This window comes from Coturnix japonica, chromosome 19 (assembly GCF_054131305.1).
Source record: "Coturnix japonica strain WE chromosome 19, WE-NBRP24, whole genome shotgun sequence".
In the NCBI taxonomy this organism is placed as follows: Eukaryota; Metazoa; Chordata; class Aves; order Galliformes; family Phasianidae; genus Coturnix; species Coturnix japonica.
Genome location: NC_140681.1, coordinates 7,839,745 through 7,864,088, shown reverse-complemented (window position 1 = coordinate 7,864,088; position 24,344 = coordinate 7,839,745). Strand labels below are relative to the sequence as shown.

Sequence of the window (24,344 nt, the reverse complement as noted above, 5' to 3'; positions counted from 1 at the left end):
CGAAGTCGTGAGTGACCCCCAGGATGAGCTACGTTGAGCCTGTTGTAGTTCGGGATGGGAGCTTGGTCGGAAAGGATGAAGGTGCTTTGGGGTGATCCTTCTGCTGAACGGTCCTCCCTGCTGTGATTACACGTGAGTTTCGACCCGTAACACCAGGTGGGTTTTGAGCGCTGTGCTGGCACCGCCCCTAATTGGGTTATATGGCGTTGTCTCTCCTGTTAAAATAGCCGAGTGTGATAAATCCCCTTTCGGTCCAGCCTCCCACTGCCCCACGGGTCCGTCTGCCAGGTTTTAAGGATGAAACTTTGTACCAGAGCGTTTTCCATTGATGCAGTCATTTGTTCACTCACATTTTTTGGCTCTGTAGAAACATAAATAGCATCTTATGTTTGTTTTTATACAAAGGAAATGTGTTTTGGCCATCTCTGAAAGCAGAGGCCAATGAGGCAGTTTGTGGTTCTTAACAATTAAAGTCCGTCATTTTGTGTGCTGTCCCCTCTGGCTTTGATTAAGACACACCCAAAACAAGTAGGAGAATATGGAGTTTTTAATCAAAGCTGCATCATAATGTGATGGAGTGAATTAAGATAGTAAGGGCAATCTGTACTTTTCTGAGAGCTTACTATTGCCATCTTGACACATTTTCAGTGTCAGTTACTGTAATTTCTTCCAAGCCTTTTGAGTTAAGTGGCTCATCTTAATTCCCAAAGGACGGCTAAATGAGCCATTTATATCACAATCTAAGTTCCCAAGGAGCCAAATAAACAGATAAGACTTGAATGCTTTGTTTAAGGGAGGCTTTAAAGATACTGGAATTCATTTATACCCTTTTGCCCTGATAGCCAAACTTTTGAGTTATCATGATTCAACACTGAAAAGGAGTCAGGAACTCTGAAAATGACTGACAAAAAACAGATATTTCTGTGCATCTGGATAGCACAGTGTGATATACGCCCTGCATCCAGTTTTTCATCTAGAAATATCCCCTTTATAGTGAAATAACAAACCAAACCCTCTTCTATTCCTGAAAATAATAGAAAAAATGGCTGTTTTTCTCTTTTTCCTTATGTAACTCTAAGGTCATGTTAGAAAATGTGGATGGTTCTGTGAAATTCGGTCTGTATTAATCGATACGCCCACCTTCTGCAAAGAAGCATTGCACTCATTTCTTATATAAAATATGTAGTTTAAAAGTCTCATATCAGGTTTTGGCATTAGTGCAGGATGAATATATTAAAGCATTTTCAACCTTTCAAAGTAGCACTGTGCCCTATAGAAAAGCACACAGTGGTGTTTTTAAGCAAGTTCTGATTGCCTCTGTAGAGGGCACTTCATGGGGTCCCTTTGGATCCTAAAATGTAGTCATGTCGAAATGAGCCAAACAAGTCTAGAATCTGCCTTGCTGCTTTAACTTTGTTGAAACCTTTCATTTTCCCTCACTCCATCCAAACCAAGCATCCAGAGGTTCAGTGTGGGAATAAATCCTGGGTACTGTGCATGCCAGCTGACAGAGCTGCCCTTAGACCACCTTGTTTCCAAATGAACCATCATCCTTAGGAGAGGCAGTGTGAGAAAAAATGGGTTGTGTTAAGCCTATGTGTTTAAACCTAAGTTTTCTGGTAAGCAAGTTCGCAACGTTTTCCAAGTAAAAGCACGATGATCTGATCTCTTTATTTCCCTCTCAAAGGATCTCTGGCCTTTGATATTTGTGATGAAAAGTGATGAGTTTTCTAACCTGGTGGATACTTCTGCAACTGGGAGTCTGTTTAGTGGGAGGGAAAAACAAACAAACAAAACAAAAACTTCAAATGAAATATCCATACAAGAAAGACAAGGGATAAAATGTAACCAGCTTGACAGTTGTCTCACAACCAAACTAATGCAAGTGCATTTGGTACTCCTCCCCTCAGTAGTATTAACACACAGTGATGTAGGTGGTATTCGTGGCTAGAGCTTTCTGCCTGGGGACATCTGAACTCCTTTTTCATGGTCCTAATTTGTGTCAGAAAGAAACAGTTCTCTGAGGAAAGGGAAAAAAGGAGGTGAGTCATGGCAGCACTACTTTTCTTGAATTATCAGAATATCAAACAAGCTCAGTTTTGTTAATCTGAAGGCTGTGTATAATCTCTGAACATAGCTTACATCTTTCTATGCTGTTACATTAAAAATCAGTGCAGGGTATGTTTGGATTGACAGTAATTGCCTTCAAGTTAGAATTGTGCTGATGGCCATAGGACAAGTAGCCTCGCTCTGAGCAGTTTTCTTCAGATGCAGCAGAAGAAAGCATTTGTTCTGTTGCTTGTGTGTCTTAACCTAGTTTTTAGGTTTTCTGCCAACTTCTAGTTCTGTGTTCTTACACTAACAAAGAAAAACATTCCAGTGCCTAAAAGGCTCTTGTCTCTCTTTAGTGTTTGTGTGATAAAGAGGGCATAGGGCCTATTTTGAGCCTTTATTTGTCAAGAAGATAAATGCACATCACTGAGAACAGACAGAAGTACCGTCCCACAGTCAAAACTTTGTCAGCACTGAGTCTTGCAAGATGCCTTCCCCAAAGCATGATGATGTAGTTGCTACTATGGAAGGCAAATGAAAAATGAATAAGCATGAGGGACTCATTTATTGGTGGGTTCATGTACATATTTACAGTTAACATCTTGGATACTGAGGAGCTATTCCAGGAATCACCCATCTGATTTTCATGTTTGGTTTCTGTCGCAGCTCTAGTGCTCTGCTTGTCATGTTGTAAGGGAAGGAAGGGAAGAAGCGGGCAAAAATGCCAGGCAATGCAGTTATTCAGCTGCTGGCCTTCCTGACAAACAGCTCTGCTCTTACATCTCCTCACTAGATCTGCAGTGGCAAAGAGGAGGCTGGCATCTACCCTGTATCAGTGACTACAGTGGCACAACTTAAAACAGTAACAGCAGTGTCCCGGTCTGAGGCTGTATCTCAGATGTGCAAAGGCCTCTGGGGAGCCTTAGGGATGTCATTGCTGTGGTGGAGGAGGGTCTTTATGAGGAGGGAGAGGAGGGCTCTGTGCTGTGGGAGGTGTGTGGCTGCAGAGCTGATTGTACCATGCAAAATTCCGCAGGGATGGATATGGTTTTCCTTTCCATTCTTTTCCATTTTCCTCCCCTTCGGACTTCAAAGTGATGAGGAAAAGATGAGTATATACAACTTTCATGGCACGTCCAGATTTTCCTTTCCTCACTGCCATTTGGGAGCAAAAGATTTTTTTATCCAAATTACTTTATATAGGCACAGTGTTCTTAAGGAATGTGGCTGGACATTCCTTATTATTTTCATTTGCACCCTCAGCATTCCATGGTCTCAGACATCCAAAACAAAAAACACCTGCTGGCCCCACAGTGTAGGCTGCGAGCTGGGCTCAGTGCTGTGGTTTGTGGGTGGCATGTGGCCCCAACAGCCTCAGTGACCCTAATGGCTCCTCACAGCACAGCCATCTCTGCTTTTCTTTTGAGCCTTTCATAGAGGATGTCGCACAGCCTGCTCCAGAACCCCAGTCCTGCCTTGTGTTTATCCTTCAGCAGATCTACCCAGGATTTATCTCCACATGCAAGCTATTTTGTCCTGCAATTTAACTTCAACTTGATAGGATGGGAGCTTCCTTTCCTGAAAAGTACCATTTTTATGATAGTTGTGAATATTGTTAGGGCAGCAAGTAATGTTCAGTTGCAGTTCAGTGAATGGCTTCTTAATGGCACAGATGCCACCTTGCTGCAAACATAGGAAGGGCAGGCTTCTGAGCAATTTAAAGACAGCTGAGGTGGTGGACAGAGGGAGTGTTTGCTTTCCTGGGATCACCTTTAACAGTAAATTTTTAACTAGAAAAGACAGAGTTGGTTGGATGTTCTGTTCCATGGCTTCAAAGCTGGAGATTGTTATATTGCCATAAAGAAGGCTGGAAAAAAAAATAATCATTACTGCAGTTTTGTCATAATAATTTAACCACAAGCCTAATCTGAGCAGTTGGGAAAGCTGTAAGTGGGTGCACTTCTTTCAAAATCACTCCAAAGGCATGAATTATTTCAACATTTTTGTCTTCTTTTTCATTGGCTTCGTAGCTGCTGCCAAAAAAAACCAATCTGTTTATTAATGTATTATGAACAGAACCTGTCAAAAAGCATGTTTTCTCCATTTTTAAAGGTGCTTTGTGTTTGAATGATACAGTATGTGCTTCTTAAATTTTCATGCAGGCCTCCTACATGACTTCTTGAATAGAGGACCAGCTGACAGAGCAGGAATGCCTCAGCCTGTGTATTCTGCCCAATGCAAATATCATAGAAACACTGTTATGTAGAGATATTTCTAATTCTATAAAGCACAGTTAGTTGAGACAGGTTTGGGTCCATTTTTTTATTACTCTTGTTTACCACTTGCAGTTTCCTTTCCAGTGCAATGAGAGGCTCTGCTTAAGACCATAGAGAGCTGTAATTATTATTAGCAGTCCGCAGTCCTTTGTGCTGTCAAGGAAATAATGACGCTAATGGATGATACAGCAAACACTTAGTAGTGGTTTTGTGCCTAACAATTTGACTTTACTTGGTTGGATTAAATGTCTGATGGAGCTGAGAGAATACACTGATGAAAGGAAATTACTGGTGAGCTTCCCGGGGAGTCATGGAAAATATGAAATTATTTTAAAGGCTTATTTTGCCATTCAGCATTTATTAATGCATCTCAAACAACAAAAATGAAAGTACACTTTATCCTTTCAAAAGTACTTTACAACAGCAGCGTCAGCATGCCAGTAGTTGCGGAAATGCGCCAGTTCCTATGGGCAGATGATAACAGCCTTGTGGCAGTCTGTCATGCTGCAGCTGCTGGTTTAGAAGGAAGGAGAGGGTACGGGATGCTGCCTCTTGGGAAAAGGGGTCCGGCGCCGGCAGGATCAGGAAATGATTATGGGATCCGTATCTGCCCGGTGATGGGGTGGAGCGGCCGCCGTGAGACACCGCCCCTGGGAGCACTCGGGGTTGCGGGCGGAGCTTACGGGGAACTGGAAAGCGAAACTTTCTGCGGGGACAGTGCGGGTGGGGCTGGGCTGGGCTGTACAGTACAGTAAAGCGGAGCAGGGGGCAGTGAAGCGGCGTCCTCACTCCGCAGAGATGGACGGCGCTGAGCATAAGCCCCTATTCCGGCAACCCCGAGCGGCGGCGAGAGGTGAGGGCCGGCCGCGGAGCAGCGGGCTGCTGGGGAACGGGGTGGCACGGGGGGCCCCCTCCTTCCCTTCTCTGTCGAGTCTGTGCTCCTATATTTCCCTATTCACCTCCAGCACCTTCTCGGAGCCTGTGAGGCTCCACAGCAGTGTCTTTGCCAAAATGCGCATGCTGTTGAGAGGCAGGTTAATTTGGTCCATCATGATTAACAAGTGGTTGGGTTTTGTTTGTTTATTTGTTTTTTACACTTAGATCGTCCAAATATTGGGCTTATATGGAGAAGCAGAAGTGGAATAAATAACGTGTCAGGCCAAACTAATAACGCAGCACATCAGGCAAAGGAAGACCCCCAAGCCAGTAATTATACTCCTCTACTTGGGAAAGCAGAGGACAGTTTTTCTGGCACTGGAAGGCTCCTTAATCAAGGAAGGATAAACCATGATGGACCAGTCACCCGTGGAGCAACGGGACGCTGGAATGAGCAGGAGAATGATGGAAGGGGAAGAAGGCATCAATGGGGACAAGCACATGAGAGAGCCAGAGGGTCCTGGAATGTGCAAGAAAATGAGAGTAGAGGAAGGAGATATCAAGGGGAACAAACACATGAGAGGGCCAGAGGATCCCAGAATGTGCAAGAAAATAAGCATAAAGGAAAGCAGTATGAAGGTGGACAACCACAAGGGAGAGCCGGAGGACTATGGAATGAACAAGATGATGAAGTTAGGGGAAGAAGATACCAAGATGGGCAGGGACATGAGAGGGTCAGAAGGCCCTGGAATGAGCAAGAAAATGAGGGTAGGGGAAAAAGGTATGAAGGTGGACAAGTCCAGGGAGATGCTAGAGGGCCAAGGAACAGACAGGAAGTTGAAAGTAAGGGAAGGAGGGCGTGGCTTGCAGGGAATCCTCGTTTCAACCAGAACTCTGCCCCAGGTGGCTCTCAGCTCAGTGAGCAGCCTCAGCAAGTTAGAAAGATTGGCTACAAATACCTAGAAAGTCTCCTCCAGAAAGACTCTTCTGAAGTTGTCATCACACTTGCTTCGAGTTCAGGTTTGAAAGAACTTCTTTCCCAAACAACTATGAAACCCAATTTCCTTCAGCTCATTTGTCAGGTGCTTCGTAAAGCATGCAGTTCCCGAATGGACAGACAAAGTGTCCAGCAGCTTCTTGGAATGGTAAAGGAGTCCAACTTTCTCAAGATCTGTCTGCCACAGTATGTGTCTGATATGGTCACAGAGGCAGTCCCTGCTGTACGACATCAATATCCTGAACATATTGGCAACATCATCTTGCTTCTTCAAGATCTGATCAGTATCTTCCCATCTAGCTCTGTGCAGAAAATCTCATTGCTCTTGACAATCCTGCCAGCATCTATAAATGCCCTGAGAGCTACTGGTGTGCAGATCACAGAAGAAACAGAGAAGAACCTAAATAAAGTCCAGATGCTTGTGCAGCACCTCCAGGAGAAGAGACGTGAAGGCACACTGAGAGCTGATAACTACACTCTTATGCAGCCTCAGGCTGAAGGTCAAGAAGAAACCTATCGTACAATGACCATTTATCCAACCTACGATGAGTTACACCATGATGTGAAACCTTTTCTACGTCCCAATATTGTTTCTGGAAGATATGAGAGCACCAACATTTATCTTGACACCCATTTCCGACTTTTGAGAGAAGACTTTGTAAAGCCCTTAAGGGAAGGTATCTTGGATCTTTTGCAGAGCTTTGAGGATAAGAGTTTGAGAAAGAGAAGATTTGATGACATCAGGATCTACTTTGATACAAGGGTTATTGCCCCTCTCTGCTCCCCATCTGGTGTTGTTTACAAGGTCCAGTTTGATATAAAACCACTGAAATTTGTGCGATGGCAGAATTCCAAACGGTTGCTATATGGATCCCTGGTCTGCATGTCCAGAGATCACTTTGAAACGTGCCTTTTTGCTACTGTTTCTGAACGAGACAGTGCAGAACTTGCTAAGGGGATTGTGCAGCTCAGTTTTAATGCACAGAGTCGAGCACTGCTAGCAGAGGTTCAGCCTTCAGACTCTTTCCTTATGGTAGAGACAACTGCCTACTTTGAGGCTTATCGGCACGTGTTAGAAGGGCTGCAGGAAATCCAGGAAGAAGATATTCCATTCCAGAAGTACATAGTGGAATGTGATGTAGAGGTGAAGGAGCCAGCATACATAACATTGGACACTAAATACAACTTTGAACCCTTGATGGAAGATACCCTGTCGGACGAAGATACATTTGTCGATGTTTTCAAAAGGCAAAATGTCCGAGTTCTAGATCCCTATCAGTGGCCTTCATTGGAAGCCTTGGGATTAGATGAATCTCAAATGCAGGCATTAAGTCTTGCACTCACCAAGGAGCTGGCTATTATCCAAGGACCTCCTGGAACTGGTGAGAAGCATTTGCTTTAATTCCCTTTTTATAGAGCTCTCTGTGAAGTTTAGGGAAGTTCATTTAAGGAAGCAAAGTCCAGAGAGAGCCAGCAGTGCTACATCCAGTGCTTTAGTCCCATGCCTAATTGGTACTTTAGTAGCACAGTTAGTGTAAGCTATTGGGAAGAATGTTAAAATATTCTGAAGTAGCCATATCTGGCCCTATACATTGCTGATTTGGTTGCCCATAGAAACCAAATGCACTGTTGGCACAGCTGGCACTGCTTGTGTATTGAGATGAAAATGTTTCAACTATTTGATAGCATGGAACCTGTTGCTGTGCAGCAGCTCTATTAACTTTGCCAGCACGTTAGAACATGAAAAGTGTTTAGCCCTGATCCTCTGCATGAATAAAGCATTTCAAGAGTAATTGCAACTGTTTTTAAATGGCACCTAAACTCAACAAGCACCATTGCCTGTATTCTACTAGTATGTGAGTATTTTATGTACAGCAAAGTACTGTGTTAAGCTAGTTTAGTGACTCGAGGGAAGCAGTGGCAGGGAGAAATTGCATGTAAGGAGTGTGCTATTCATTTTCTGATTCTGAGCTTGTTTTGCAGGGAAGACTTATGTGGGCTTGAAGATTGTTCGGGCTCTCTTGACTAATAAGGATGCGTGGCAAAGAACTGATCAGAATTCTCCCATCCTTGTAGTCTGTTACACTAACCATGCACTGGATCAGTTCTTAGAAGGTAAGAGTATCTGATAAGTATGATGGAAGTGAGGGCAGCAATTATAGTATAACTCTTGCTCTGTCCTACTTTCTGCCATGGTGACCTGCTCTGTGGCTTTTTCTAGTGACTAGTTCTTATTGATGCATAATGGGGGGGGGGGGGGGGCGTGAGGGGAGAGAAGAAGAACAAAATATAGTCCAGTGTAGGATGTGCAGACAAGGGTTGCTCTTCCTACCATTTGCCTATTTCTCTCTCATTCCCAGGAATATACACGTTCCAAAAACATGGGATGGTGCGTATTGGGGGGAGAAGTAGCAGTGAGGTCCTGAAGAAGTTCACTTTGAAGGAGCTGAGGAAGAAGAGTGAGTTCCGACACAACCTGCCAATGCATCTCCGCAGAGCTTATCTGAATGTACGTGTGGAGTTCACTGGAAATGATGGTATTGGGCTATCTGTCTGTGGGAGAAACTGACTTTCTCTACAGCTTCATTTTCACCTCGTCTTTAATACCAACGTCAGTCTTTTTATTGTACTTTATGCATGTTATCAGTTTCTTGTCCTCCTGTTTCTGAACTTTGTTCATCTACATATGATGATGCCTCTCTTCTCTCTGAGCAGATAACCTGTGAGATGAAACGTGCTGAGGAGGAGCTCCATAAAGGAGCAAAGCACTTAGAGTGCACAACATATGGAGTGCTGCATGAGCGCCACTTGGAAGCATTCATTGCCCCCCAGCATTGGAACAGTCTGATGAGTGTTCTGGTAAGAGTTGCCTTTTCTGTCAGTCAAGCTTTGAATCACAGCTTTGAGTCAAGCTTTTTTACTTGACTTTATGAGTTAAACATGCTTTATGAGTATATGCTTACTGCCTTTCTTATAAATGAGTCATTTTCCCCAAATATGCTTCCTTTAGCCTCATTCAGCCTCTAGAAGAGTAAGAGAGTGAACAGTGAGCTGTGCTGAAGTGCCAGTAATCACTAGACTTGGCAGAGAAGTGGAGTTCAAATCTGTAACTTTAAACTGCAGAGATTTTCAATGATCCTTGTCAGAATAAAAATACAAGTGCCCAAAAGAATGCTTTAAACTGAAGGGAAGGAGGGATGCTGTTTTTGAAGATCTGAGGCTGCCTAGACTTTCTGGCCCTGGAAGTTACTTGGGGGACTTGTTCCTAGTTGCCGTATGCTGCAAGGTGCTGCTTTATCATCATCCTAAGCCTGAACTGGAACATGCCTGACTGATTTATTTTCTTTATATTAGGATGACGATGAGTTTTACTACAGTACTTCAAAACACTCAATGATTCTGGAGTGGCTGGGCCTTGGTTTTACTGCCTTCACCCAAAGTGCTGCAATGAATATAGAGGCTGAGAATCGAGGTAAATAGAAAAACAAAGCAAACAAAAAACCAAAACCTTTTATTTTCCACAGGCATCTGCCAAGCAGTGCATGTATGCCAGAAAACAGACACTGCTAGTTAACAGAGGCTGGAAGATGCATGACAGTGTAAGGCAATGGAAAGATTAATCTTAATTTTCACATGGCAATCGGTCTACTGTATTGTGATTTTGCTAGAGTGGCTGTGACTTCCTGCATGTAACTGGTGAATCTCACAGGTGGTCAGCAGGAGGAGACTGAGGAGGTGCAGGAAGGTGAAGCAGAAGAAGAGCTATTGGAGATCCTAGAGGAGGCTGACCTGATTCAAGCTGATAGAATGATTGAGGATGAGGACTTAGCAAAGCCTCAGAGGAGGAAGGAGGAAGAGCACAGGGCGGCTAATGAACTAGCTAGTATGCTGTTGGCTATGAAGCTGGAGAATGAGGAAGAAGGAACAGTCCAACAACAAGAGAAGTCTGCACAGTGGGAGGTAAATGTATACATTAGCATATTGTGGCTCTGCTTGTCTGTGTGAGGAATAATTTGAATGAGCTAATATAGAAAAACAAGATAATATTTGTGCTGTAATTGCTTATTATGGAGTGGCATGGGTTTTTTTTCTCCCCCCCAGATATCTTCTTCTCAGAGGAAGAAAATGAAACATAAGATGAAAGTTGAGCTCCATAAATTGAATGCAATGTCTGAGTTGGAGGCCAATGCTATTCAGGATCTGTGGCAACTTGACCTGAACTCACGCTGGAGGCTTTACAGGTGACAAAGACAATTTATAGGGCTTGTCAAGCAAGGGTGTCAGGGACTGTCTGAGTTCAAACACTTTCTTGCAGGCCAAGGTTTTTTTATCCATATACGCTCAGCTTGTTATCTGAACAAACTTTTTCCTGTAAGATATCAGGTTTTACCCTGCCTGCATCGGCAGGGCAGTGTTGTCATCTCCACTGTGTGTGCTGGGGACTGAGTACAGATGCTAGTCATGTCTTTCAGAAAGGGCAAAGAAGTTGAACTGAGTCTACCTTGAACTTCTGGATCACTGTTCTGTTCTCCTTTCTGTGGGTACTAATGGCTCTTTCTTTTCAGGCTCTGGCTGCAGACCTATCAGGGGCTTATTCGACGGAAGATTCTTCAGCACGAACAACAGTACCAGACAGCGGCTGAAAGGCTAGCAGAACTGAGGCTGCAAGAAGACCTCTGCATTCTTAAGGAGGCCAATGTTGTGGGGATGACAACTACAGGTGTGCAGCATTTGGGGAGCAAGCCAGTGCTGCACTGCTTCCAGCAATAGTTAAAGGACCTTGTTGTCAAAGCATTGCTATTTTGTGCTGCTTGACAGACTGAGTCAGGTTCCACATTAATCTGCAGCCTTCTTCATTTCTGACTCCCTTTGCAAACACAGCTATTACAGAAACAAGTTTGCACAAGCAGTTTTTTATTTACTTTTGTTTATTTACTTTGAGCAATATTCTTCTAATATTAATGCTCCATTTCTTGTGCCTGAGTTAAATGCTATTCATTTCTGCACTGCTTTTTCCACATCACCTTTTTGTGAGCAGAGGTAGCATAAGTCTAGTAGTATGAGTATTTGGAGAGGTAGTTTGGGGTTTACTTGTGTGTTGACCAATGTGTTCATTAGGTATCCTGTTTTTCAAGAGTCAAGAACAGGCCAAGGTAAGCACAGGGCTCTAATCCTTCCCTAACAACTTTCTGTGTAAAGGCCATCTTTGGCGCATTGGTGCTGTTTTAAAATCCATATTCTAAGACTCAGCTTTTTGGAATTTTGGAAAGAACCCCAGACTTTTCTGGAACACAGTTTAACCCTTCTCTGAAAACTTTATCATACTGCCTCTGTGTAATTGAACTGTCTTCTGTCCTTGTCCAGGTGCTGCCAAATACCGTCAGATCTTGCAGAAAATAGAGCCACGAATTGTAATTGTGGAAGAGGCAGCAGAGGTGCTTGAGGCTCACACTATTACAACTCTTAGTAAAGCTTGCCAGCATCTCATCCTCATTGGAGATCACCAGCAGGTAATAACCGTGGCAGGTGCCTCTGACTGTTGTGCAAATGAACTAGAACCTTTTTACCAAACACCAAATGTGAAGGGTTGCCAAAATGTACTACTGGATACCACAGGTGCTGTCTCCTTTGGTTACAAAGTAGAGTTCCTGTGGGATTTATCCTTTAGTTTACCTGACACAACTTGACATGTGCTTGAATCCACTTCAGTTATCACAGTACCCAACTTTGCTATTCAGCACTTTTGCAAGAATTGTGTCTCTGGCCTTTTGACTGGAAACCAGTAATAGAAAGAGATTAATAGGAAAAAATATATATCTTAATAATACATAGGATTAGTGCTGTAAAAACACTCCTATCCCTTCTTTTTCAGCTGCAACCTAGTGCCAATGTTTATGACCTGGCTAAGAACTTCAATCTGGAAGTGTCTCTCTTTGAACGACTGGTGAAAGTTGATTTCCCCTTTGTATGCCTAAAATACCAAGTAAGAAGCAGATATAAAACACTCCTTTATTGCATTTGTACTTAGGTAGTTTAATATTTATAGTACATTTAAGGTTTTATATTTCTACTCACAGAGTAGTCTAAAATAAAAGAATGTGCTACTTCATTCCTGAAAAGAGCGGTAAGAGCTGCCAAACTGAAATGGTATATTATGTTCTAGTCTGATTTATTCAGTTATTTGACTCACAGCACTGCAGTTCTCACAATTCTTAGAGCAACAAACATGACTATTGTGGCATCTAAAACTGTTCCAGAACTGTGGAGACTGACAGTACAAATCTTCTTGGGCTGCTTCTTGTTAAATTGCTACAACCAATGTTTCTTGGTGCTTGGAGAAGTTAATTCTACCTCCAGCAGTCCTGTATTGAAATAGCCTAAAAGAGTTGGCTAGAATGAGGTGTGAGCTCTTAATTCTCTAGAATGCTGTTGTTTGTAGATTTGCACTGAAACCAGCATTCTTAATTGCAACTACCTTGTTATATGATACTGGGGTACCACTCACCTGTGATTGCTGGCAGCGGTGGTGGCAACAGGGGGTGGGATGGGAGATGTTGCTTTCTTGAGTCTTACTGAAATGTCACCCTTGTCCTGAATTCAGCAATGATATATACAATAGAAAAACAGATTATTGGCAGGGAAACAGGGTACTCCTTCCTCAAAGCTGATACATCTGCTTTGTGTTCCAGCACCGCATGCGTCCTGAAATTGCCCAGCTTCTCAGTCCTCATATCTACCAGAATTTGGAAAACCATCCTTCAGTCCTGAAATATGAGAACGTAAAAGTGAGTTTTTAGTAGTCCATGCATTTTCTTTTGCCTCGTTACTGGTTAAAATAAGTTTCTTTAAAATGTAGTCAGACGGAAGTCTGTGCCAAGGTTATACTGCTATGCTATGCTAGAGCTAGGCCTCGGATCCCTGAAACAAGTGACTGAATACGGTCAGAGAAAGAATTGGGCATGGTTACAGAGGAATGCAGTAGCTCAGCCTGCTTAAATCTCTGCTGATGAAAAGATAGTACTAGTTAGCTAAAAGCTGTCTAAGTGGACATGAGAAAAATACACCCAAACCAGTAGAATGCTGAAGCTGATAAAGTGAAAATTAGTAATGATGATGAGGTAATGCCAAGGATAAGCTATCTAAAAAAGTTGCGTGTCATCTCTTGGTATCTTGAAATCCATATCAAGTATTCTGTAGAAGAAGCTTTAGTTAAAAATTACCTACTGATGAGACCAGAAAATTTTATTCCATTTCTTCCATGGGATTAGCTACTCTGGAGAATTTTAAACAAGCTTGAGATACTGAAAGCCATCCAAACACAGTCCACTCATCTAGTACAATAATAACATAGGTGAGCACAGGATGAAATTGTACAGCAGTGGGTGCTGCATGCAGCTATGGACAACTTGAAAACCAGAGATCTACATGTGGTCCACAAAATTGTTCTTTCCTGATAAAAGCAGTCTCAGGGGTTTGGTACACAGCTTAGAAAGTCCTTGCAGCTGGAAGAATATCAGTTAATAGATAAAGATTTTAACAGGTGGGCAGACAGCTCTATAACCCTGGAGCTGGTGAGTGACTACTGGAGTCCCTAATGTTTGAAACCTTCTTGGTGGAAAATAAAGCCTTCTTGCCATCTTCCTCTTTCCACTGCAGCAACAGGGGTGGGATTTTTGCTATTCAGTTTTAGGCAAGTGCTTAACTCCATGCACTGTTTCACAACTTGAATGTAAAATAGCATGAAAGTAAAATATTACTGTGGTGATTTGGGAAATGTTAGTAGAGACAAATTTTTGATTTTGCATAACCAGAAAATGTATTGTAAAAATAACTCAGAAAAAGATAGGGAATAAAATCATCTACAGGGGCTGATGTCATGTTAAGACAATGAAATGTCCCTAATAAGCTGAAATACCATTAATAACCTTAGTTACTTCTGATGAATATGCTATGGATATGAAAAGAAATTGCCCCAGTATGCACTAACCACACAGAAGAGTAGTCGTTTTAGTGGATAGTAGGGGACATGGAAACAGGTTGCAGTGACAAGTAGAATTCTGTTTCTAAGATTCTCTTTCTCTTTTTTTTTTTTTTCAGGGGGTCTTATCTAACCTTTTCTTTGTGGAGCATGACTTTCCTGAGCAGGACATCCAGGAAGGGAAAAGCCATCAAAACATACATGAGGCACAGTTTGTGGTGGAACTTTGCAAATACTTCTTGTGTCAGGATTATCAACCTTCTCAGATCACCATTCTCACTACTTACACTGGACAGCTTTTCTGTTTGCGCAAGCTCATGCCAGCCAAGACTTTTGCAGGTGTGAAGGTTTACGTAGTGGATAAGTACCAGGGAGAGGAGAATGATATTATTCTGCTGTCACTCGTGCGGAGTAACAAAGAGGAGAGAATTGGGTTCTTGCAGATCCCTAATCGGATATGTGTAGCCCTATCCAGAGCTAAGAAAGGGCTGTATTGTATTGGAAATATGAGAATGCTGAGCAAGGTGCCTCTCTGGAGCAAGATCATTCACACACTGAGGGAGAAAGGTAACATCGGCCGCTCACTGACGCTTTGCTGTCAAAATCACCCTGAGACCATGACTCTGGTATCCACAGCAGCAGACTTCAGCAAAGTCCCAGAAGGAGGCTGTAGTCATCCCTGTGAATTTAGGTTGGACTGCGGACATGTTTGCACAAGAGCATGCCACCCATACGATTTACAGCACAAAAAGTATCAGTGTCTGAAGCCTTGTCAAAAGGTGCTTTGTACAGAGGGGCATCGCTGTCCACAGTTATGTTATGAGCCATGTGGACCATGCATGGTAATAGTAGAGAAAATGGTTTCTAAATGTGGCCACCTGCAGATGATGCCATGCTCTTGTCCAGAAAGTAAGTTTATTTGCCAAGAACCTTGCCAGAAAAAATTAAGCTGTGGGCATACATGCAACAAAAGCTGTGGGCAGGAATGTAGTACTCGGTGTCCTGAACTGGTTACAGTCTCTCTGCAATGTGGCCACAGCCAGAAAGTTCGATGTTGGATGACTGATGAGATGAAATATCATAAACCTATTGAATGTATGGCTAAGTGCACTGTCAAACTGGAGTGTGGCCATGGATGCTCAGGTTCCTGTCATTCCTGCTTTGGAGGAAGATTTCATGAGCAATGTAAGAGCCCATGCAAGCGCTTCTTAATTTGCTCCCACAAGTGTCAGCAGCCTTGTACTTCAGAATGCCCTCCCTGTCAGCTTGACTGTCAGAACCGCTGTGTCCACAGCAGATGTAAAAAGAAATGTGGAGAGCGCTGTTCTCCATGCGCAGAGCCATGTGAGTGGCGATGCCAGCACTATCAGTGCACCAAACTTTGCCATGAACCATGCAATAGGCCTCGATGCAATGTACCATGTACCAAGCTGCTGCGCTGTGGTCATCCTTGTATTGGATTCTGTGGAGAGCCCTGCCCAAAAAAGTGCCTTGTTTGTGACCGTGAGGAGGTTACCCAGATCTTTTTTGGCTTTGAGGATGATGAGGATGCACGATTTGTACAGCTTGAAGATTGTGGCCATGTCTTTGAGTCTCAGGGCCTTGATCGTTATATGGATGAAGATGATGAAGCCATCAAGCTGAAGGTGTGCCCTACCTGTCAGACACCGGTCAGAAAGAGTTTGAGATATGGCACTATGGTGAAAAAGCATCTGGCTGAGATAGAGAAGGTGAAAGAGAAAATCCAAGGCCCAGCATGGAAAATTGTGTCAAGCAGACAAAGACTAGAGGCTGCGCTCGCAAGTAAGAGTGTTCTGAGGAAGAGCCTACTCGCTAAGTACCTCGTGTTGGAGGATAAGCTGAATTCCTCTGATCTTTCCATAAGGAGCACTGCATTAATTGAGAATCTGATTAACTTCTATGAACGTATAGCTGACCTAACCAGTTCTCTGGGCAAAATTGATTCAAAAGAGCAAAAAGGGCTGAAAAAGCGTCTAGACGAAATCCAGGAGTGGCTGGATAAGCCACGCCTCGGTTTTACACAGCAGGAGCTCATGGATCTGCAGGCTGAGATCCAGAGATTGACCTACCTACAGGACCTGTTGTCAAGGTGTAAAGCCGTAAGTGGGAAGATCACTGTGACCGTTGCAGCAAAGATTGCCAAGGTCCGTGAGATCTTGGAAGGGACAAAAAGGTTTACAGAGAAGGAAGAGGCTGCAGTGAAAGCTGAGCTGAAGCTTCTCAAGGCTGCCCTGCCCCTGTCGGGATTGGGGATCACTGAGGCTGAGAGAGTGCAGATTGTCAGCGCTATGGGCCACCCGCGTGGCCACTGGTTCAAATGCAAAAATGGGCATGTCTATGTGATAGGGGACTGTGGGGGGGCGATGGAGAGGAGCACGTGCCCTGAATGCCACGAGGTCATCGGGGGTATGAACCACACTCTGGACAGCACGAACAGCCTCGCTTCGGAGATGGACGGAGCGACCCACGCGGCCTGGTCCGAAACAGCCAACAACCTGCTCAACTTCCAGGATCTCCAGCGCCTGCTGTAGCTGCTCCAACCCTGCCTCTCTGCCTGAGGGTGCAGCGCTCATTCCTTGGCTGTTCACTGCTGCCTCTGTAATCACAGAACCACAGAATGACCCGGGTTGGAAGGGACCTCAAGGATCATGTAGTTCCAACCCCCCTGCCTGGCAGGACCACCAAAGATACACCTTTACTAGATCAGGTTGCCCATGGCCCCGTCCAACCTGGCCTTGAACACCTCCAAGGACGGGGCATCCACAACCTCCCTGTGCAGCCTGTTCCAGGGCCTAACCACTAGTAAAGAACTTTCCCCTAACATCCAACCTAAATCTTCCCTCTTTTAACTTCAAACCATTTCCCCGTGTCCTGCTATTGTCAGCCCTTTCCAAGAGTTGACTCCCCTCCTGGCAGTAAGTTCCCTTCAGGTACTGAAAGGCTGCAATGAGGTCACCCCGCAACCTTCTCCAGGCTGAACAAACCCAACTCCCTCAGCCTGTCCTCATAGGGGAGGTGCTCCAGCCCCCTGATCATCTTCCTGTCCCTCCTCTGGACCCTTTCCAAAATCTCCATGTCTTTTTTTGTACTGAGGTCTCCACACCTGGACACAGTATGGATATAATCAATAAAACGCATATACATTGTACCCAACACCGCCCTTCCTTGCCGGGGTAGCGGGCGGGACTGGGAGGGTTTATCTAACGGGGCGGAGCCGCCTGTTTTCTGCCGTCCTCCGGAAGGGGATGTGGCGTACAGCAGCCGACGGGCTGCCGTGCTGTTAGTTGTTGAGCCGGGCCGCAGCTGCCGTCCAGCCGAGCCGGAGCGCGGGGTGCTCCCGCAGCATGGAGACCCGGGAGCTGCTGCAGGAGCTGTGCGGCTCAATGCGCGCCGTGCTGGCACGGGTTAGAGGTGGGAGCCGGGGCCGGGTGGGGACGGAGGCGGACGTTAGGCCGGAGTTCTGGTCCGGGCTTTCCGCAGACTGAGGCCTTTTGTCTGCATTTACAGAGGGAGAACCGGGTGAAGGCCGCGAGCCGTTCGAGCCTCCGCGCTTCTGGGATGCGCTAGGTACGGGCTGGGGAGCGGGTTGGCACCGAGGGGACCGCCGGGTGGGGCGGAGGTTGGACCGGCCCACAGCAGGGCTGGGCGGGTCCCAGGGCAGGCTGGGTCCATAGCGGGGCTGTGAGCTGCAGGGGATATCTCTGGCACTCCCCCTCAGCTCTAGTTCTGCTGCTGTTACATAGCACTATGAAGCGGTTTTTACAACGTTTTCAAAGCCTTATGGATCTTTCTACTTCCTGCCTTGGAGCAGGAGATGAATGTGATTATGGGTAGCAGTTCCAGCTAAGTAAAAAGCTGGCAGTGAACACATACCTGATGCGTGTTTGTGCATCAAAGGCACCATGGAAACTTTCTTTTGCAGTCTAATTTGGCATATATAGCTTTTTCATGCTGAGAAGGAAGAAATAGTAGTGTCAGGGAAGACACTGCTAGTCGACTTACTCTGTTCTAGTTTTACCTGACAGAGTTTCTAATTTCCTTTTTCCTGCTATATCCTCTCTAGGTCAGGCATTCAAGGCAACATCCCAGGAAGCTACAAAGCTTAGTCTGGCGTTCTCGAGACCTCCACTGCCTTCTGCAGAGGTTAGTAAAAATCTCCCACAGAGCAGGAAATTACTGTCTGTGTGACAAGTTTGAGGTATCTCTCAGTTCACTTGACTAATGCAAAGTTATCAAGTTGAGCATAAAAAAGGGACTTTATATGAGCTGTATTTTTATTTATTTTAAATGAATATTAATCAAATTCAAGAATTGCCTTGGAAACTAATTTATGTAGGTTAGGAGATGTCTTCTTAGATCTTTTTTGTTAAGCTTCTACGACTGATTGCTGATAGAGGTGAGATACTGGGCAGTGTAGATCTTTTCTCTTAACAATGAATGATGTTATGTCTTCTGTTAATTAAGAGAATATTAACGCTGTATGCGCCTTAATTTGAGAATAATTAAACTATTTTTTCCTTTCTTTACATCCCTTGAACCAAGGTGTGGTGGTCATACACCGTATATCAACTCTTGACACATGCAGTGTGCATGCAGCTCTAGCAAATTATTCTCTTCTGTGCTTGTTGGCATCACAGAAACATACTGCCTCTTCTTGTGCTGTGTTTGTTTCTCCATTATTGTGATGCTATTCCTTTTTCTTACAAAGTAACATAGATTTAAACGATTTCTTTTGAGGCTTTCTAAATGTAGTGTAGCCCTGTGATATTCCTAGTTAATCCTTCTGCCTACCTATTTTCAGAATTGTCGGAAGCTGAGTGAAGATGTCCAAAATGCTATTCTTGCAGTTGCCACAGTGTACTACTGGCTCCCCAAGGGCCAAGGTGAGAGAGTGATGGAGGACAGAGTCAGTTCCTTCATCACTATGTGAAGAAACCCGATATTTCACAGCATGTTAAATTTGGTCTGTATGGGAAAACAAGTTAATATGAACAAAGTCTTGTCAGCTGTTCTATAGACTTGCAATGTGATTATGAGTGAACTTGACAATTTGCTCTTGGAGATTTCCATCTGTGAACAAATGATAATATAGGAAGTGGTATAGTTTACCAAGCATTCATGTTTGTAAAGAGCTGAAATCTCTGTTTAAAGTCTTGTTAGAACTTTAGAATTTAGGCAATATAAATTGCTTCTGTGACTTTATACTGTGTGTCTGTGTGTGTGACTTTATACTGTGTGCCTGTCTGTGTATTCATCTATATCAGTTTCTTCCTTTTGGCAACATACTTGCTGTTTCTCAACCAGGTACTACACTTCGGAAGATGGTACGAGATGCTACCACTGAAGTATTGGAAGGAATGATCCAGCTCACAGAAACAATTCTCATTTCTCCATTGGGAAGGTAGTACTTTTCCAGCAAGAAGAAAAAGTTCCAAGTACACTCACTAAGGAGCAGCAAGTGTAGACTGCACTCATAAGGGAAGTGGGAAGGCAGGAACCGAGCATTGTTATTAGGCAAGCAAAGGCAGCAGACTCATTGGCAAGGGATTCTGATTGAACAGAACGGTGCTGGTGTTGACATTTGTCAAGCCCATAGCAACAATGTCAAACTGGAAAGCTAGGCCAACAAAGTAACAATTGGCTTTGGAGAGAGTAATTGGCATCACACACCATCCAATGATTGTCCAGCCAAGACCATTGCAATTAATTGGGTCTGAGGTCAAGCCAAGAAATCAGTGGTCTGCATTCAGATCAGAATCAAGGAGAGAATCAAGACCAGGTAGAGATATGGCTGCAACACAGCTGTGATGTAGCACAAGCAGAACCTAGTGAGAGACTCTCAGTGGAAAAGTCTGTCCTATGGTAAGGAAGGGCTGGGTCTCACTTGTAGCATTCTTCAACTGCATTTGCTTTGGTAGAGAATAGATTTTTCATCCTGTCTGTGGCAAGGAAATATGCTGGAAGTAGGATTTCCATGACAGTGCTTGATACTGTTTATACTGTTTGGCAATTCTTGCTTGTGGAGTGAATGGTGACGGTGATTGTGTGACTCTCTGTGGCTAGTTAGCGGACAACAGTCCTTCCAGGGAAATATGCAGTCTCTGTATTTACTGATTAATTCCATTGCCTCTAAGCAAAGATCAGCTGTCTCTTCTGATTTGGGTAAATACTCAAAGTTAAATAATATTTAAGCACCTTTAAAGGTTTTTGTAAGAAACTCCTGCATCTTGTTCCAACTAGTTACTAAACTCAGTAGGATTTATTAAAGCATCCTGTGCTTTGCACAGTTGTGAAATACTGGTGACAAGATAGTTTGCCAGTATTTTTTCAGCTGAGCCTCTTATAGTTTGCACAAAAATAAAACTGCCTAGCAGAGTGGTGTGGTGTTACCCTAACTTTGAGGGCCTCTGTTTTGTTTCAGCTCATCTCAGGAGCAGCTTATATCAACTGGTGGTGTGTGGGAGGCATGTGAGCAAGTGTCCAGCCTGCCACGAGGTGAGTACTATGTATGCAGACCAATGGAACTAGAATGTGTGATCTTGAAATACTGTTAACTCTTGAGAGGGGCATTTTAGGTAGTACACTGTAGGCTTACTCATTCTTCTGAACTTTAGTATTCTCTGAAGTATGGAAGCCTGCTCTGATAATTTGTAGAGCAGTACAGTATGGTTCTGAGCTTTGCAAAAAAATAGGATCCTATGATCTCAAGATCTAATGGTTGCAAACACAGATGAATGTTGGTGCAAGCTGATTTGAATCACTGCAGTTCTACAGTTCTCTTCACTTTTCCTTTTGCAGATAACCAGGCAGCAGTTGTGTCATCTCTGTCTGCATTTCTAGGTGTGGTCAAGGATGCTGTGGAAGAGATGGAAAATGTAAGGAAACCCCTAAGTCACTGGGGAACCTGCAGTGATTTCTCTGAAAGAACACAAGCATTGTTAAATATGCAGGCTTTGATTTAGGTTGGTTCTAGTATGACCAATATTATTATCTTATGCCTGTCTTACTAAGGTTTTTAAACCTGGGTCTGGTTTACCTTACAGAGAGCTTCATGGAAGCTCTGCCATGTTTGTCGTTTTAGGTTTATGTAAGAATGGGACTGTTTGCCAGGTTCTCACAGTTTGCTGTTTTGAACAGGAGTCAGTGATCAGTTTTTCTTAATCCAGTCTTACTGGAGTGAACAGAGCCTGGCAGCAGAGTTGCTGGTTGAAGAGAGGTTCCTCCATAAATGATTTGTGTGATTTTTAGACCATGTTTTACTTATCCTCCTCGATATTGCTACAGTAGATGTTAGGCTATAGGTTTTCTATACATCTGTGTTCTCAGGCTATAGTGGAAGAACGAGACCCCTACAGTGATATCATAGAAGATGAGGAGCTTGGCTTTCGGGGTAACAGAGATACCTATTGGTCAGAAGCTGACCGGAAGCTACTTGGCTCCTGCATGGGATTAATGAAGGCTTCTAAAGCTTGCCTGAAGAAGGTCTTGAATGCAGTGAAGACTTATGGAAAAGCTGACTCTCCAGATCAGATTGCTCAGCTGGATGACCTTGCAGACATTGCCAATGAGATCAGTCCAAGGTAAGCCATGTCCTGAACTGTGTGTATGGTTTTAGGCTGATGTAAGAATGGGACTATCTTCCAGGTTCTTGCAGATTGCTCTATTGAATCAGAGTCATTGATTAGCTTTTCTTACTGGAATTAAGAGAATCTGGCAGCTGAAATGCTTCATTGTTCTCCAGAACAGTTCCTGTTTTACTTGAGGCCTGGAAAATGAAATGGTAAAATCTTACTGATACTTAAGGTGTGGCCAAGTGGTGGAAACAAATAGAAAGACTGTTATATCATAGGCTGTTGAGTTTTGCATGTTAGCAAAGGAACGTGCTGCTGCTGCTTAGAGTGGAGTTGTGGCGATGACTAGAAGTAAGGTGGGAGTTGCACACAGATGCCTGAGAAGGTAATGTATGTAAAGTATCCCATGGGTATAACCAACACTGTCTCCTTGTCGTGCCATACCATACATGACTTGCATTGAGGGTGGATGTAAGATTTGGCAGGGGTCTGTGAACTGTGCAGCTGGGGCCTTCTTCCATTGCACCCCTCTCTTCTATTCTAGCGTTGATGAGCTGGCATTGAGCATGTACCCACCTATGAACCATCTGGCCGTGCGACTCAATGTAAGTTTTTGCAACCTGCATGCAGGTCTACTCACTTGGCTGTAGAGAAAGGGAGGAAAGTGAACTGGAGGAATTACATCTTCAGGAAGAGGTCTTATTACTATCTCAGTAATAAGTTCTTATGAATGAAGTGTCTCTTTTGGTTCACGTAGCTACCTTCAGGTGGAAGAGTATTCTTCTTCATCTTTACTTCAGAGAAGAGGATGTCTTCTGTTGTGTTTGCTCTATACTGTGATCCATAGAGATAACCAATGACAGTACTCAGATAACTGACGTCTAGTGCTGCCAGTATATTGCACATCTGCTTTTTTCTCTGGGTAATTTAGATTTGCTCAAATAAAGTGATCTTAACTAAAGAAGTAAATTAAAAATTCTCACAGTGTGGTTGAGCACATGCTTCACTTGTTAAGTGAAAAAACCTAGATAAATGTATACTTTCCCATACCTGAAATGTTTTATTCTGGTTCCACACATACACTGAGTGGATTGAATTTTCTTGTTGAAGTATTGCCTACTATCAAATTGCATTACATTCAGTCACTTAAAACTTCATGCCTTTTTGTCAGTTAACAAGTTCTAACACTTATGTTTTGCAAGGAAAAAAAAAGTCCTTTAAAAAACATCCTGTCTTATTTATTTTTACCTGTCCCAGACAGTGACAGATTTGGAGATAATCCTACCATGGCAGTGTTAGGTGACTTCCTTTTGCATCAGGGTCTTTGGCAGTTTTACTTATTTTTGGCTAAGTAAAGTATCTCTGCACCTCCCTTTCTTTCCAGTTAATCCTGTGCCCCCTTTTTTTTGCACGTTTGGCTTACTTATTTCCCTTTTCTTTCTTTGTAGGCTGCTAAATTGGCCTCAGTATTAAAGAAAGTCTTAGAGATTACAAAGTGAGTATGAGTTACAATTTATGAGCATGTGTTCGCTGCTGTGAAGGTTAATATCTCTACTTCCTGTCAAAGATGATTCAGTTCTAGACAGTAAATGCTGTCGTGTTGGAGTAATTCTGATGTTACCCAGACACAACGCAATAGGAAGAGGATGGCAGGAATGATTACTGCTGAAGATGGACATATGTGTCAAGGTTTGAAACTAGAGATATGGACATGGGTTCTTCCTTGCTCAAGCACTGTGGGGCTACAGAGGTCGTGTTTGAATATTGTAGTAATTCAGCACTGTACAATACCAATGTGTTGGGGGGATTTTTGGATACATAAATATAAAAAGCCCCAGGAGGCCTTCCTAATGAATTTCCTCCACTTTTACAGGACAAGCCATGTATGTCCACCATCAGAAGAAGGCTGGGTGCAGTTTCTAACAGGTGCAGTAGATCACAACATGGACAAAATCAAGAACTTCACACAGGGTGAACTTTAGCTCTTCTGTGTCCACATGTGTTATTGGCACTGGCTCTGATAAATGCTTTTCCAGTGAATCTGGCCATTCTCCAGCTACAGGGAGAATTATGAGGACAGTGTTTTTGGGCAGGGACTTTATTACCGCCTGGCAGAACTTGCCCAGAAAATCCCTCTTTGCAGTTGCAGAAGATGTCATTTCGCTTGGACTCTTGGGATGATGCAGTGCTTCATTTTCAGCTGTGAATGTGTTCTGTTTCTCAGACATTACAGCTACTGTGGGGTTCAGAGAACAATAAAATATTGCTAGATTTGCGTCGTTAGCTGCATCTGTTTTCATGTGGCAGAGAATATATGCAGAAGAAAAGAATCTATATTCTCTCACAGTCAGGCAAAGGAAGTGTTTGAAAAAAATGCTATATTCTGTCTAACGTTAGAGAAGAGTGAATGCTATTCCTCTCTTCTGTTCCCTACGAAAGTGGTAAAAATATATGCTGTATTACCAGCTTCAAGAATCTGTAGGAGATAAGATTATTTCTCAAAAGGAGCGCTGCATCTGTCACTTTGAAGTTCTACAGTATGGGTTTTTTTTGCTGCAGGAGAGAAAGAATGA

General features: G+C 43.6%; 2 protein-coding genes across 10 annotated transcripts; both read left to right on the top strand.

Moving 5' to 3' along the window:
- Nucleotides 1-46: 46 nt before the first annotated feature.
- On the top strand, nucleotides 47-17,353 carry ZNFX1 (zinc finger NFX1-type containing 1). 3 transcript variants are annotated; one of them, XM_085520365.1, is made up of 13 exons: nucleotides 47-156; nucleotides 5,430-7,583; nucleotides 8,185-8,316; nucleotides 8,562-8,710; nucleotides 8,917-9,060; nucleotides 9,556-9,673; nucleotides 9,911-10,161; nucleotides 10,303-10,442; nucleotides 10,767-10,921; nucleotides 11,566-11,711; nucleotides 12,074-12,184; nucleotides 12,891-12,986; nucleotides 14,299-17,353. In XM_085520365.1, exons 2-13 carry the CDS (start codon nucleotides 6,254-6,256, stop codon nucleotides 16,729-16,731), a joined length of 5,205 nt encoding a protein of 1,734 aa, XP_085376491.1. In that variant the 5' UTR covers nucleotides 47-156; nucleotides 5,430-6,253; the 3' UTR covers nucleotides 16,732-17,353. The 3 variants fall into 3 exon arrangements, with proteins under 3 accessions (XP_085376491.1, XP_015736965.1, XP_085376492.1); XM_015881479.3 differs by lacking the exon at nucleotides 47-156 and adding an exon at nucleotides 5,045-5,181; XM_085520366.1 differs by lacking the exons at nucleotides 47-156; nucleotides 5,430-7,583; nucleotides 8,185-8,316; nucleotides 8,562-8,710; nucleotides 8,917-9,060 and having other exon boundaries at nucleotides 9,672-9,800.
- Nucleotides 17,354-17,427: 74 nt separating this feature from the next.
- Nucleotides 17,428-24,054, top strand: CCNDBP1 (cyclin D1 binding protein 1). Of its 7 annotated transcripts, none has more exons than XR_001559106.2 (11): nucleotides 17,428-17,611; nucleotides 17,708-17,767; nucleotides 18,264-18,343; nucleotides 19,002-19,083; nucleotides 19,505-19,601; nucleotides 20,622-20,695; nucleotides 20,999-21,075; nucleotides 21,527-21,780; nucleotides 22,316-22,376; nucleotides 23,220-23,460; nucleotides 23,645-24,054. XR_001559106.2 is itself a non-coding variant. In XM_015881485.2 (11 exons), exons 1-11 carry the CDS (start codon nucleotides 17,545-17,547, stop codon nucleotides 23,751-23,753), a joined length of 1,008 nt encoding a protein of 335 aa, XP_015736971.1. In that variant the 5' UTR covers nucleotides 17,428-17,544; the 3' UTR covers nucleotides 23,754-24,054. The 7 variants fall into 7 exon arrangements, 5 of the variants coding, with proteins under 5 accessions (XP_015736971.1, XP_085376508.1, XP_085376505.1 ...); XM_015881485.2 differs by having other exon boundaries at nucleotides 23,220-23,266; XR_014935969.1 differs by lacking the exon at nucleotides 22,316-22,376.
- The last annotated feature ends 290 nt before the right edge of the window (nucleotides 24,055-24,344 follow it).